Source organism: Monocercomonoides exilis, assembly GCF_001643675.1.
Source record: "Monocercomonoides exilis strain PA203 chromosome Unknown scaffold46-794033, whole genome shotgun sequence".
Classification (NCBI taxonomy): domain Eukaryota; phylum Preaxostyla; order Oxymonadida; family Polymastigidae; genus Monocercomonoides; species Monocercomonoides exilis.
In genome coordinates this window covers 403,175-418,357 of record NW_027150591.1, presented here as the reverse complement: position 1 = coordinate 418,357, position 15,183 = coordinate 403,175, and the positions used below count along the sequence as shown (strand labels likewise).

The window sequence follows — 15,183 nt, the reverse complement described above, 5'->3', positions numbered from 1 at the left end:
AAAACATTTTTTCGTTTGAGAATGAATGCCTTTATTTAATGAATTAATTCTTACAGCTTATAAAGTGGTTTCCAAAAGAATAATAATTGAAGTGTTTCAGAGTGCATGTTTCAAGAAAGATGGATAACTTCACTTTTGATTGAATAAAAGCGATTTTTCATGTTTTAATGACAACAGGTTAACAAGGTGGAATCTTCCACAATGATAGTTGTATCATGAGCTGCGCATTGGGATTGGGCTGATAGAAAGAAAAAAAGTGTATAAATTGAAGAGGAAGAAAAGAAAAGTTGAAAAGAGATAAATTTAGTAATTGAAGAAGGGAACGGAAAAATAGATTGCAAATTTGAAGAAAGCTTGGCAAACATGATAAACATTCAATTTGTTGTTTTCAAGGGAGTTGAATATGAAAAATCGAAACACTATTTTGAAGCTGTCGAATTTGTTGTAAAATATTCTTGATGATGATTTGTGAAAATGACACATGATGAGTGAATGTTTTTGAAATAGCCAAGAAAATGAGAACTGTCAAATGTTAATGCTTTAAAAGCCATCAAATGATTTGGGTAGATGGCGTGGTCACGTTCATACCTTACGTTAATTTGAAAATAATGATGGTTTTGAAAGAAAAATGAAGCAATTGAACAAAGCGCTTTTACAAAAAAAATGATCAAAGTTGAGTTAGAAAGAAAATTCATTTGATATGACTATTGCTAGTTGGTGTCAGCACCACAATCGATGAGAACGCAAATTGTGTCATTGTTTAAGACGAATTATTTGGATAAATAGAAAAATAAATCTTCAATCCCAACAAATCATTGAATAAGGAACTTTTTTGAATTCCCATTACAGTTCTCAGTCTGCTAATGAATCTTAACAGAAAAATTACATACAAGCTGCCTAACTTTTTTTGAAAGAACAAATTACAAGAAAAAAAGCTCGAATAGAATAAATGTAAACGTTTTGTTTATTTCCAAAAGAAATCGTTTATTATCAGATTGATTTGGCGTGTCATCAGCCTTTTTCATTCTAATAGTCGCTCCAATTGTCTTCAAAGTCATGTGCCTTCGCTGCCTTACCGATTGTAATTTCAGCACTGTGGTAATCGTCATAATCAAGCATTGAATCCACTTCTTGTTTTTTGTTCCTCGAAGACATGCGCGTCTCAGTCCTGTTCTTCCACACTTTTGAGCTGTGATCCACCACAATCCGTGTGTGTGTTCTTGAGTGATGGCCTTCTCTCATCTGAAACAGCGCAAGAGCATTCATCTTCTGCTCGCTCTTCCTCAGAGGAGGCCCTTTCCTCACACCAGACCACTGAATCAGGCGGTTTTCTTTGATTCGCGCAAGCTCCTTCTCTTGCACCCACCGGTGCTTGCTTTCATTCTGCAAGAAAACAGCCTCATCCAACGTGGTGCTTAAGGAGTCTGCTTGTGCCGAAGAAGAGGAAAGCGGATCGCTCAAGTCAAAGCACGGCAAAAGCCTGCGTGTGTGTGCCATCTCAGGAGAGAAGAACAACGGCGTGAGGTCTATTTGAGTCTCCTTTGAGTGTCTTTTGGCTTCGCATTTACTGCCCTTTGATGGATTCGCTAAATAATCTTCATAAGACACTTTTGCTTCCTCGCCCTCTGTTTCCCTGGCACAAGAATCCTGCGCCCTCCTTTTCCCAATGTTTAGCAAATCCTTCAAAGCACAACTTTTGTCGATCAAATTGACTAAGAAATGAGCACATTTGCTGACTTGCTGCGCAGTTACCAGCTCAAGCGGATCCGCTTCATCTAAATGAACGATATTTGGACGCATAGAATCTGAGTGAAGTTGTTTGTTGGATGTTTCATCAGATGCTTCTTTTTCTTCTTTGTGTTGTTCGCTCTCTTCAGCATCTAATACATCTGTCACATCCTTCAAACATTCTTTTTTCTGTTCTTCTTGTTCCTCTAATTTTTCTTCTTCATCGGCTTTTTCTTCTTTTTCTTCTTTTTCTTCAACTCCAATCAATTCATTTTTCAAGTCATCCAAATTTTCCTTTGTTTCATCTTTTTTGCTTTCATTCTCTTCGACCTCCTTTGCTTTTTCTTTTCTGCTAATCTCTTCATCTTCCAAAAACCCATCCAGAAAATACCAAAACAGAAATGTGAATATGTTTATTTGCTTCCAACTCGTCAAAGTGTACAATGTTTCAGGAACTTTTTTCTTGCCTTTAAACTTTGCAACCGAAGGAAGAGGCAATTTGAGTATTGGCTGTGAACCAAACAGAACAGAACGTAGAATTGAAATAAGATAATTTCGAACATAAAATGAAGAAAACGAAAATGAAGGGGTAAATGGATCAGAAGACGAAGACGAAGATAACGACGAAGACGAAGACGGTGACGATGAAGAAGGTGTAGCCGACGATGTTTGAATTGGAGGTTGGAACGAATGAATTTGCTGTGAATCGGAATCTTCAAAAAGACTGTCCATAACATCCAAATATCTCTGCAACGAATTGCTCAAAGATAGAAAATGCCCTGTTGTGCGCTTTGGTGGATGTTGTTGTTTGATACTCTTGTTTAAGTGAACCGCTGGAGCAGAAGAAGAAACTGATATTGATGAAGAAGATGATGAGGAGGAGGAGGAGAAGAACGAAGACGAAGATGGAGACGAAGATGAATTAGAAGGAGAAGTTGTTGAAGAAATTGTGGAGTCAGAAATCTGAACTCCCTTTCCAATCTCCTTTGTTGTTTCGATCTTTTCGCTTTTCATTTCTTTTTTCAGCTCAATGTCAAAAATTGATCTTATTGTAATTATCATCTTTTCATTTAATAAAGCTCCAGTGATTTCACTAATTTCTGTCTTTGTGTATCGATTTTCTAAAAGAAATTGTTCGCCAACAATTTCCCAATTCGAATAATCTAATGAATTATTAACAATTTGACTTATTGTTTCGAGCCAATTATCGTCATCAAGAATAAAATATGTCATTAACTCCACCGCATGCAGTCTTGTTGAAATTGGATTTGTTCTATCTTCTGCAATTTGTAGGCACATAGTAAATAGAAGTGGAATTACACTTTCAGGGAAAGAGGATAACTTTGAAATTAGAAAAAATAAGCAATGCGTTAAAGACATTGTGCATAAATGCGTTTTGATAAATGATTTCCAATTCTGCAAAATAAAAATTAATGTTGAAAGCAACTGCAAGTCGTTGTATTCATCGAATGGACAAAGTGATTCAACAAGTGTTATCGTTCGGCAAAAATATGAAAACGAACGCAAATCTATCTTTTCTATGTTATTTTCGCAAAATGAATGATAGAATTCTGAAAGTTCGATCACAGTTTCTTTTGTCAGTTGCTTTTTCATTGAAATGGAAGATAATCCTAAAATAGAGGAAAGCCTCGGAGAACAATTCGGAAAATTCTTTAAAAATGAATTGCAATAGTGAAATGTTATTTTAATGAATATAAAAGGAACAACAAACTTGATATATTGTTGAAAAAAGATTATTAAAAGATATATTTCCAATTTGAAATGTTGCCCCTTGTTTCAAGCTTAAATGATAAATTTTATTTACGGAAAGAAGTTTTTCATTTTCTTCTTTCGCATTTAATCCATCAATTTCATCTGTTAGCTCCATTTTCCAATAATTATTGATTCATAATTTTGTTTTGGTATATGATCATCAAATTCCCTTTTTTGTGGAACCATTGAATTGGAGTCAGACTTCAATGAGAGGATATTGCGCACTTATATTGATTTCTGTTATGCTGTCAGAAACAGCTCCTCCACGAATAGTCTGGCAATATTGGGATCCTTCTCTTCCGGACGAGCTTTCATATTTTTTGCAAAGGGCAAATAATCAATTGAAAAATTGGAATGTAATATTAGTAACTCAGGAATCGTTATCCAGCTACGTTTCATCGTCTTCACTTGCAGATTTGAATCTTTTATCAACTCCAACTGCACGAGCAGATTTCATTCGTCTTCTTCTTCTTGAGCGCTATGGTGGTGTATGGATGGATTTGGCATATCTTCTAAAATCAGAGAGTGTTCTTGACGATCTATATAATGAATTTATTTTGGAAGATGCTGATTTTCTGTCATTCAATTCTTATTTCCCTCCAAACAAACATGTTGAAAACAGTTTTATGATATCAAAACAACACGGTGAAACAGTTACTGCTTGGATAAAAGAATTTAACAAAAGTCTTTCAATGAAAACAGAAGATTATTTATCACTCTTGGAAATAGATGGAGTTGAAATAAATCCTCTTTTGAAAGAGAATCTACAGAGAAACCGTTATTATTTAGCATATGCATCAATTCAAAAAGTTTTGCAAAAAGATTTGTCACCTTCAACCAAAGTTATATTAAAAAAATCTGAAGATACCATATTTAAGTTAAACACAATTTGCACTAATTCAAAAGGTATTTGGGATATAAACTGTATAAAACGCAGGTTTAATGCTTCCTTCACTGACTGTGATTACTCAATTGTAAAAGTCACAAGCTGGATGAGAAAATATATTTCTTCATCAACACTTTTTCCTGAAGCAAAACCTATTCCATCAATCAGGCAAAATCCTTTTACCACTAATTATATTTATGCATTATTTCTTTTGCTGTTATATTCTGTTTTTGCTGTTGTTTCTTTTCCTTCATGATTTTCTTCGTTAAATTTTAAAATGCAACATTTACAATCAAATTGATGCAATATTTGAAAGGATGCAAGGTGAAAAACAGAATATCAACATAATTTTAGCATTTACGTAATTTGATGAAACTCATGATACTTTTGAGATTTTTTTTCCACGTGCTCTATTTTTTTTTGCACAGAAAATGATTTCTGATTCTGATTTTTCAAAAATGAATTGTTTGCTAAGCATTTTTGTAGCAATTTAAAAAGAAAGACTTTTGTAAAATAATATTTTACATGTTTGTGAATCTAAATTTCTTAAAAAATAAATTAAAAAAATTTAAAATTAGAAAAAATAAAATAAAAAATAAAAAATTTGAAAAAAAAAAAGAAAGAAAAAGATAAGATAAGATAAGATAAGATAAGATAAGATAAGATAAGATAAGATAAGATAAGATAAGATAAGAAAAATATATGAAAAACGATAAAGATTCCATAAAGTACGGTGGAATAAATCTTAGAAATAAAAAACTTAGACCAGTATCAGATCAAAATTCTTCACTACTGATTTTGCATCTATTTTTTCAAATGGAAAAAAATTGCGTGATTGTTTTTGAATACTTCATTTTTTCGAGGTTTTGATTCAAACCTACATACATCGCAGTTCTTTTCTGTGATTATTTCTGATTGTTGAATTGCACAATTTCATAGGAAATGTTGGTGATGAAAGAAAAACAACGTGCCAAATACATGCTGTTTTCATTGAGTTGAAGGTTCTCGTTATAAATTTCAAATAAACATCGTTATCGAAAATAAAAAAAAACATCATTTTTCGCAACAAAATAAAGAATAAATCAAGTATCTTGTTGTTTTTCAACTCACACAATGATTAAACAAACCCATTTTTATATTTATTTATTCACAAAATTCCATTTTAAAGCTTTATGTTATTTTTTGATTTTGCGTTGTTGTATATAATTCATGTAAGCTACGAAGAATTATTTTCTGTTCGGGTTTTTTCAAGGCATGGTTTGAAGAAATCAGTTATTATTAATGTTAACATCAATATCAATTACAAACTTATTTTATCACTTTCGTCATAAAAGGCGAGAGAAATCCAATATACCCTCTTGAGGCATCCAAATTTATTTGCTTATTTCATTTTTAAATTATATTTTTGAAAAAAATCCAGTGTAATAAGAACATACCGTCAGATGGAGAGCTTCTCAGAGCTGGAAAAGAACGTCTTGCAAATCTTGGTGTAGCGCTTCGTTCTGAATATGTTGAAAACAAAAAGTTCTTACCAAAGTCATTTGCGGATAACAGTTTTTATTTTACTTCGACTTCTTCTCGAAGAACGAAAGATTCTATACTGTCATTCTGCTATGGATTTTTTCCACCTCGAACGGGTCCACAAATAAACGGACAGTATATATTCCCTGATGGAATACAGCCAGTTCCAATTCATTGTCAATCAGAAAAGGAAGATTTTTTACTTGAAGCCTTAGAAATTTGGTTTGTTGTTAATTACGAACAAGAATGAATATTTGCTTTTATTTATAAAATAGTCCGAAAGTTACTAATATAATATCAAAAAGTGCAGCAATTAAGAATATTCAAAAACTATTAGCTGATCACAAACCTCTAATGGATGATTTAAGGAGATTAACAAATACAACAGCAAATGGTCCAGAACTAATAGCTGTCTTGGATACAATCAAAGTACTTAGAGAAATGAAGTTTGAAATAAATTGCTCAGTTATATTTTATCTTTCAATTGTTTTATTTGCACTGCTATTTCACCATTCAAATATGTATTTATCATAATATTTATGTTATTTATCAATGCACATTTCAGCGATCCAAGATATCCTGTTCCAGATGGAATTACTGATTCAATGATTGATGAATCAGTATTTCTCTTTAAAAAATGTTTGTTTATTCTTTTGTATGAATCTTCACCTTTTTGTTGAATATTTCGTGTTATGTCTTTATTTCTTTGTTACTTATAATTCTCATCAATCGAACTGTTCGTTAAATGCAACTTCCATTTTCATTTATATTTAAATGCTTTTCTTTAACTCAAAAGTGATTTCTGAGATTATGGTTGTTGAAGAGGATGGATTTTGTCCTGCAGTTAGTGGAGATGCAATTGAAGAAATGTTTTTCAAGCAGCACGAAAGAGATAAATGGGAAGTGAAAAAGGTGGAAGCTGATTCAGTTAATGGAACGAACCAGGAGAAAAAAAGTGGTATTTTATTCTTTTTATGTTATTGTCAATTTGAATTGCTATTTTATTTTTATAACGATTTATTTTTTTTTCTAATCGATCTGCTTTACTCTTTTGTTTATGTGAAATGATCATCTCGCAATGTTTAATTGCTTCTTAAACATACAATTGCACACCAAAGCAATTTACCCAAAATATCGTCATTATTCTGCACATGACATTACACTCCTGTCTATTGGCCGCTGTTTGGGTCTTCCGCCATCTGAAAAGGCTGAAAATGGATCAGAAATCATTTTGCATCCAAACTATGGCTCATTGCTAATTGTTGAGTTCCACGTGGAAAATGGAACCGAAAATGACATTGAGGTGTGTTGGGAAACGTATCGATATCTTTTTTATGAAAAGGAAAAAAGAGAAAACGAAGAGAAATTGTATGACATGCAATGCCGTGAATGATTGTGATAAATAACTTTGAAATGTGAAAACTGTTCCACCTTTTCCATCCTCTTAACATGATGATTATTCATCACCTTTTTTTCCTTTTATCGTTTTATCTTTTTAACAGAATCCAAAAGTGAAATTTCTGTACGACTTTGATGTTAACAAGAATGGAAAGTTTGATTTACACGAGTTCATTCCTTCTTTCTGCTCTCAAAAAAACGGATGTGATTTGAAGGTGTGACATATTTTGAGTACTACCATATTTCCATTTCACGTCTTGAAATTCTCCAAAATTTTTCTTTATTCCAAATACCAACATTGTTTTTCTTGATTATTTCATTTTGACGAATAAATTTTTTTCACTAACCTTTTTTTTTCCTCTTTATTTCCAACAGACAATGCAATCCCACTTCTCTGCCATACACGAGATGAAAGAGAGAGACATTTGGGTGACTGAAGGATGCGGCCTTCTGACGAGGCAACCAATGAAAACAGTTTCACTGCTCACATACCAGATGCTTGCAGCTATTTTCATTGCGGCTTTTGTTGTGACTTTTGTATGTTTGATTGTGTTCACTGTGATTTCGTGCGTGAGGATGCATTCAGACAGACAGAAGAGAAGAAAGGAGAGATTGACAGGAAATTGAGAAAACATGCTTGTGCATCACTGCATCTGAGAACATGCAAGTTTATGAAGATAAATCAGCTTTTGATTTGATGAGTGTGCGAATATAAATGAACGGACGAGAAAAAGAGAATAAAAAAGTTTATTTGAACTTAAAATTTTATTAGAGACAAGCACACATTTTTCAAATGAAGATACGGCAAACTCAAATGATGATAAAACTCAGTTCGACATTGGATTCAACGAATTAGTATCCATAAATATTTTCCTCCTGCAGAAACAAGAAAGCCCTCCTGAAGATAAACGAGGCAATCACAACATATCTTAGTAACATTAATTGTGAAAAAAAATGATTTTTCATTTCATTTTTTGAACAAATTTTTCATTAATTATACGCCTAGAATATTGCTACTATTTTAATAATGAATATTCAAATCACTCAACCGATTTTTTTTTTTTTTTTCAGTTGCTTTTCACAATTTCACGATAAAAACCAAAACCCCAAAATGAAAAATTGGATTTTTTCACTAATGAACAGATTATTTATTAAATAAAGGTTGATTGAAAGTGGAGAAAAAAAGCGTTGAGAAAGAGAATAGTGATATGTTCTTTTGATAAGAAATTGAGAAAGTTGTGAAGATAAAAAAGGATATAATTACTCGTGTAATTGTTTCCAAATTGTAAACAACGACTGGAGTTAAAAAAAGGCAGCTTGAGTAAAACTAAATGGTCTTTAACGATCATTTCTTTTAAAAAAGAAATACTTTCATTAATCAAAAAATGAAGTTGAACAAAGAAACAGGATGAATGAAGGCAGATAAATGGGAAAGAAAAATAAAAAAATATTCATGTTGAAAAAGAAAGAGAAACAAAGACAGCAAAACACAACAAAAACATTCATAAACAAACATTCAGTTAAAAAAAGCGAAAACGATTTCAGTTTTCAGCGATTTAAAAAAAAATAAACAGTTGCGAACAAATAATACTTAACATATGCAATCATAACAATTCCAAATATTTGTTACATATTGATTATAACAGTTTTACTCCATTCGAAGAGGAACAATGCATTCTTGTTCTGTTCTGACAGCTAATGTGAAATGTCATAAATACTCGTGCTCTCATTCGCAATTATGTTAAAGGCATCAAAAATAGCAATCTTTCTGATTTTCCATCATTCATGTTCATTCTCATAAAATGAAACTGACTCAACACTGTTAACAAAAATTTGTAATTGTGCAAATGTGACACCCTTCAAATCGCTTTCTCATTCCTTCTGCATTCAATCTTTTCCCTCTTTCTCTTCTCTCTTTCTCTTTCTCTTTTTCTCTCTCTCCTCTCCCCAAACTTTCTCTTTCCCTTTCCTCTCCGTTCTAAATAGGCTGAACATAGTCAGTTGGAACATATCCATACTGGCCATTCGCCTTCACACACAAACACCATCCTGTTCCTGTGTCTGGCTGGATCATCACATTCTCATCCACTTCAATGCTGATCTCTGATTCAGAACTGGCAGTGTATTCATAAAGCACCTGCAGTAATCATAGACATAAACATAGATATTCATAGATAAAAATTGAAATATGTAGAATAATGATATTTGTGAGTAATCAAAAAGTATCATCAAAATTGATCATTAAAGCGATAAAGAAAAAGATAAAAATATTGTAAATAAGATTCGAGAAATCAAAAAGTAAGCAGTATTGAAAAAATTATGTTCAAATGTGCCATCTTCAGTTAATACAGTTCTTTGTATAACAAACCTTTGCTTTGACATTCGCAACAATTCCAGCTCCTTCAGCGGTCTCTGCGGAAGATGCACTTGCTTGGTTGGCCTGCTCTTGTTCAGCGCTCCACTGTTCAGCAGCAGGCTGTGTTGGATTAGGCAAAGTTGGAGGAACATCAGCATTTGAGGCAGCAGCCGCTGCGGCAGCTGGATCAGAAGAAGATGCAACAGGTGCAGCTGTTGCAGCTACATTAGAAGAAGCAGAGAACTCTTGCTGTTGCTCGACTGCTGCAGTTGGTGCTGCTGCTTGGCTGTTATCAGCTGCAGCACCAACATTAGAGCCTTCTGCCTCTTCAATCTTGTTCAGGTAATCGTACGGAACAAATCCCATCTCCCCGCCGGCAGGTGCCCCGTTGCCCAGTCTGATTCTGCGGCAGTGTGCCCATCCGCCTTCAGAAACCTCACCGGCATTGAGCAGCTCCACCACATCGCCTTCATTCACTGACAGCTCTCCTTCGTTGGTCGCCTCAAAGAGATACCCCACCACCATCTGCTGCACTCTCGGCTCAGGCGCTGCTGGCGGAGGGAGTCGCTGCACATGCGATGAGGCGCTTGGCACGCTGCTGGCGCTCATGTCGTATGAGGCAGCAGGTGCTGATGAGGATGCGGCTGGCTGGCTGACATAGGTTGATCCGTCGCCAGAGGAGATGATTGGAATGGCTGGTGGCTGTGGTCCGATGGGGAGGGTCATTGGAGCATCAGAGTGCTTCTGTAATTGGAGTGAGTGATTAATGATTTGAATTAAATATCAATAAAAGTTGCGATAAATAAATAAATAAATTGAAATAAAAATAACACGATTTTTAAAAAACAAACAATGTCAAAAAAAAATATAAAAAAATTACTTTTGAACTTCAAAAACTCAATTGGCAGCACACTCTTGACAGATAGACTGCGTGTTCATATGGTGGATGCGTAGCAAGTGTTGCCTTGTGCACAGCAAAGTTCACCAGATCGCTGATCACATTCATCTCTTCCATTCCATGAAGACATCTCGAAACGCATTCACGATGAATGGCAAGTGACTTGGTAGAAAAAGGCAGAAGAAGAAAATAGAAAAAAAAGTTAAAAAAAAAAGGAATAAGAAAAAAAATGAAAAGATTAAGAAATAAATCCAAAAAATTTTTTTAAAATAAAATAAATAAAAATAAAATAAGATTTTATTCAAAGTAAAATTCAGAATTTGCTCTTTGTTTTTACACAATCATCTACGACATACAGCATCCCAAATTTGATAGAACTCTGTCAGTTGGTTTTTCATTGACAATAGTCTGTTGTGCTCCAATTTTTCAAACAATCTCAAAAGCTCAATCGCCTTCAGATCGTATTCTGTGTTTACAATGAAGTCACATAAATGGATTTTTCAGCACAACATCGAAAACATTCATAAAGAATAATGAATAAAACAATATAAAAATCAATTTTAAGGAAATAACACAAAAATTAAATTAACATATTTAATTTTTTCAAATACACAAACCGTATTCAGCTTGCTGGCATGCTTTCACGGAATCAGTATAAGCACTTTCCACCTCAGCTTTCTGCTGCATCAATGATAAAGTTTTTTGGGTTAACTAGAATTTTGAAAATTGTTTTAAAAAATATCAACATATAAAGTTTTGTTAAAAAATATTTCTCAATTTCAAGTTGAAAAATGCGTAAATAATACTTTTTGCAGATTTGCAGGTTTCACAGTTGGATCTTTTTGTGATTTTGAAAATAATGCTTCCGTTTCGTCCCAAGAGTTGAACACTTGTGCATATTTTTCATGTTTCTAACAGAATTTTTTAAAATGCAATTTAAAATCGATTAAACAATAAACCTTATTCATTTCCTCAATTGCTTTTGCTTTTTTAGATTTACTTGTTTGCCATTGCTTTTCAATTGCAGAAGTATGGACCTCATAATCTTTTTCTTCTTTTTTCATTGCTTCAAGCATGCTATGATATTTGTTCATTAGATCTTCAGATGCTTTCTCAAGTACTTCAACCTCTTTTTTTTGTTGTGACCAAACATCTCCAATTGTTCTATTTACGCAAGAACAAAACGGAATTTAATACATTTTAAAAAATATTTACCGATTTTTTTTAAAAAGCAAACCCTTCCTCCCCCAGAGGTTGGAACTTCCTCGATTTTATATTTTCAAAAAATGCTTTTTCACTCATCCAATTCTTCGTAAATCGGACGATAATTTGCTGGTATGTTCTGTTGAAATTAATAAAGAAAATTTAATCGAAAATCATTGAAAATAGCTCATTTAACAATAAATATTTAAAGTTTCAAACTGTTTAGCATGCTTTATTCTCTCCGAGACAATATGTTGCCCTTCCCACAATCTTCCAGAAAAATCTACACGTGGATCTAGGTCGTATGGATTTGAAAGAAATGTTTGCAAGTTCATATGTAATTCTGATCTTTTATACCCTTACTATAATAAAATGAAAGATTTTTAAAAGAGGAGAGAGAAGAAAATACGAAAACACAATGTTAAGAATATTGAAGAATCGATGTATGCAATTCATTTAATTATTTGTTTAACATAAAAGGATTCTCTCAAAAAAATATTTATAGAGATGATTAATCCTTTGTTCTTTAAAAATTTTGAAATTGAATTTGAAATAATCCTCCAAATAAATTTGCATAAATGCATTTCGTTTTTCAAAGCAATATAAATAAAAACTAACGTGAATTGAAAATCAAACAACAACGAAAAATACATCTGCTTCATTGTGTTTCAATGAGCAAGTCGAAAAGTCGAAAAGTTGAATGTCAAAAGCAAAACTTTGAAATGACGATGAGAAATTTCGCATCAACGCAAATAAAAACAAAAATAAGAAAAGAAAATGGAAATTGAAATGGAAAAAGAATGCAGCAAACTTGCATACAAACAGAACAGAACAGAACAAGGCATGCCAATTTGTCAATTGACAAGCAAATAAACAATGCATATTAATAACCTTCACAACAAAAATCAAAAAAATATGTGTGTTAATAACAAAAATATTTGCAATTTATGATATTCGCACTCATCGCCACCATCATCACTACAATGAGAGATATCAAAGCAAACAGAAGGAATGAAGCCAACCATCTTCTGCCCAGTGAAATGCAAACACAAATGCCCATCTCCTGTAAAACTCTCCCTTTTCTTTCTGACAATTCCTCTCCTAACCCATCAGCCGGGTCCTGTCTGTGCTCTCTTCCTCTCCTCTTTCCTCTCTTCCCTCTCTCTCCTCCTCCATTCCTGTCCCCATCCTCATCCCTGTCCCCATCCTTGCCATCTCCATCTCCTCCATCTCCTCCATCTCCATCCCCCGCCCGCTCTCCGCCATCGCTGTGTATGCCACATCCCCGTCCATCCCCAGCTCCCCCGCCTTCTTCTTCAGCCGCCCCATCCGCCGCGCCCGCCGCCTCTCTCTCGCTGCCGCCTTCTTCTCCCGCGCCTTCCGCTCCTTCTCTGCCGCTGCCAGCTTCTCCACCGCCTCCTCCGACAGCTCGTACTCTGTCCACAGGTCCCGCCCGCAGCTCAGACACACCCCGTGCGGGATCACCAGCAGCAGCAGCACCACACACGACGCCCAGAACACAACCAGGTTCTGCGGCATCCTCAGCAGCACCGGGTCCACCGCCCCAAACACCACTGCCGGCACCGTCGGCCCCACCACCTCCAGCAGCTTCTCCATCACCCGGTCCAGCCCTGGCCGCGCTGTCTCCTCTGCCGCCTCCATGATCCCCCTCCCCTTCTGCCCAAACTGCACACCCCCAAAAACCCCTTCTTCTTCCTCTCCTTCACTTCCACTTCCCCTGCTCTCCCCTTTCCCCATCAGCCCATCCACCAACCCCCACGCCTCCCCATACAGCTCCGGCAGCAGCCGCAAAGATAGTTCGACCCTTCCCGCCCCGACGACAGATAGTACTGCGCCAGCCCTGCCAGCGCTGCGTTCGTCGTGTTGATCACCTCCTCCGAGTCCACCTCCAGCGGCCCCACCGCCACGTAGAAGTTCAGCCCAGTCGCCGCTGCCTCCCCCAGCCCCGTCTCCCCCCTTCACATACTCCCACACCTCCTCCCGCCCTGCCAGCGACACCAGCTCCCCGCCATACACCAGCCGGCTCACGTCCCCCAGCACCGCCCCCACCACCCCCACCACAAACAGCACCACCCCAAACAGGCTGAACCACCACATGTGCCCGCACTCAAACCACCACAGCACCGTCTCCTTCCGCACCGCCACCGTGAACGGCACCACCCCCACCAGCGACACCCCCAGCACCACCACCGCCCCAAACACAAAGTACCCCGCCAGGTCCACATACTCCTTCAGCACCCCCACCGTCTTCTGCACCTCCGCCTCCACCCCCGCCATCGGCTCCTCGTTCTCCCCCAGCATCTCCCCCAGCCTTCCGATCCCTCCGCTCGCCTGCGTCTCCAGAAACCCGATCTCCCGCGACACGTTCCCCAGCATCTCCCGCACCTTCCCCATCGCCTCGTTGTACTGCCCCTCCACCGCTGTGAAGTCCATCACATCCAGCCCATCAATCACCCCCGCCACCCCCTCCACATCCACCTCCTCCAGCACCCCTTCCACCTCCTCCCCGTAGATCACCCCCACCCGCTCCGACGACGTCGACGACGGGTCAAACACATACACCTGGTCGATCAGGCTGTTCAGCGTCAGATTTGCAGGATTTGACGGGTTTGATGATAAAAATGATGATGATGATGATGATTGTGAGGTGTGTTGATGTGAATGCGAAGTGGATGTGTTTCGAGGTGGAGCACGTGGCTGAATGGCAGATGCTGCTCTTTCTGCCTCTTTCGCATCCTCCCCAAGCAAATGAGCGTGCGAAGTGTTTGAGTGAAGTGATGAATGATGAAATGAGGTTGATGTTGATGCAGAAGAGCCTGCCAATGCCTCTGTGATGTATCCTGCTGCCCTTCCACAGTATTCTGCCTGCGTCGAAATATCTCCCGTCCCAAACGCCACCGACGCGTTCCCGTTCTTCCCATTCACCCCAACACAAAACAGCTTGTTCTGCACAAACTCCACATACCCTGCCAGCTTCCCTGTCCGGTTGAACTCCTCCACAAGCACATCTGCCACCCCCGCCAGCATCGACAGATTCCCCGTCACTGCAGACAGCTTCTCCACCTCTCCCCGCATCCTCCCCAGCGCCTCGCTCATGTTCACCCCCGGCACATACAGCACATCCCTGAAATAGTCTTCAGAAAAAGAAAAGAAGGGAAAGAAGGGAAATATCATCATTTCCAAAAGAAAAGTGTTGAAAGAACAAATAACATCAAAAGCAGACAAATATGAAGCAGAAACAGCTCATTGCTCACACACACACACACCTTCAATCTCTTTGACGATCGCATCGAAGCTTTCGCTCAGGTTTGCGATGATCCCGTTCACATCCTCCTTCAGCTGCACCACCTCGTCTCTGAATTCCTGCGGCGCAGTCGCCTTTCTGCCCCGCTCAGCCAG

At 37.1% G+C, this 15,183-nt stretch overlaps 5 protein-coding genes across 5 annotated transcripts; 1 reads left to right on the top strand and 4 right to left on the bottom strand.

Annotated features, from left to right (window-relative positions):
• Positions 1-887: 887 nt before the first annotated feature.
• MONOS_13771 (uncharacterized protein) lies at positions 888-3,027 on the bottom strand (the record flags this gene model as incomplete). Its single annotated transcript, XM_067866506.1, has 1 exon — positions 888-3,027. The coding sequence occupies one exon, from the start codon at positions 3,025-3,027 to the stop codon at positions 1,027-1,029; it is 2,001 nt and encodes a 666-aa protein (XP_067721586.1). The 3' UTR covers positions 888-1,026.
• A 1,863-nt stretch (positions 3,028-4,890) lies between these two features.
• MONOS_18677 (uncharacterized protein) lies at positions 4,891-5,502 on the bottom strand. The gene is made up of 2 exons (XM_067871718.1): positions 5,273-5,502; positions 4,891-5,191 (listed from the first exon to the last, which is right to left on the bottom strand). Exons 1-2 carry the CDS (start codon positions 5,442-5,444, stop codon positions 5,148-5,150), a joined length of 216 nt encoding a protein of 71 aa, XP_067721585.1. The 5' UTR covers positions 5,445-5,502; the 3' UTR covers positions 4,891-5,147.
• A 33-nt stretch (positions 5,503-5,535) lies between these two features.
• MONOS_13772 (putative lysosomal acid phosphatase) lies at positions 5,536-8,349 on the top strand. The gene is made up of 9 exons (XM_067866507.1): positions 5,536-5,644; positions 5,722-5,750; positions 5,808-6,130; positions 6,184-6,354; positions 6,474-6,547; positions 6,705-6,866; positions 7,027-7,211; positions 7,411-7,521; positions 7,682-8,349. Exons 1-9 carry the CDS (start codon positions 5,560-5,562, stop codon positions 7,931-7,933), a joined length of 1,392 nt encoding a protein of 463 aa, XP_067721584.1. The 5' UTR covers positions 5,536-5,559; the 3' UTR covers positions 7,934-8,349.
• Positions 8,350-8,430: 81 nt separating this feature from the next.
• Positions 8,431-12,125, bottom strand: MONOS_13773 (uncharacterized protein). The gene is made up of 9 exons (XM_067866508.1): positions 11,983-12,125; positions 11,798-11,902; positions 11,520-11,724; positions 11,367-11,471; positions 11,178-11,271; positions 10,917-11,026; positions 10,576-10,722; positions 9,675-10,406; positions 8,431-9,443 (listed from the first exon to the last, which is right to left on the bottom strand). Exons 1-9 carry the CDS (start codon positions 12,096-12,098, stop codon positions 9,285-9,287), a joined length of 1,773 nt encoding a protein of 590 aa, XP_067721583.1. The 5' UTR covers positions 12,099-12,125; the 3' UTR covers positions 8,431-9,284.
• A 142-nt stretch (positions 12,126-12,267) lies between these two features.
• On the bottom strand, positions 12,268-14,880 carry MONOS_16555c1 (uncharacterized protein; the record flags this gene model as incomplete). The annotated part of the gene is made up of 1 exon (XM_067869461.1): positions 12,268-14,880. One exon carries the CDS (start codon positions 14,878-14,880, stop codon positions 12,865-12,867), a length of 2,016 nt encoding a protein of 671 aa, XP_067721582.1. The 3' UTR covers positions 12,268-12,864.
• Between the last annotated feature and the right edge of the window lie 303 nt (positions 14,881-15,183).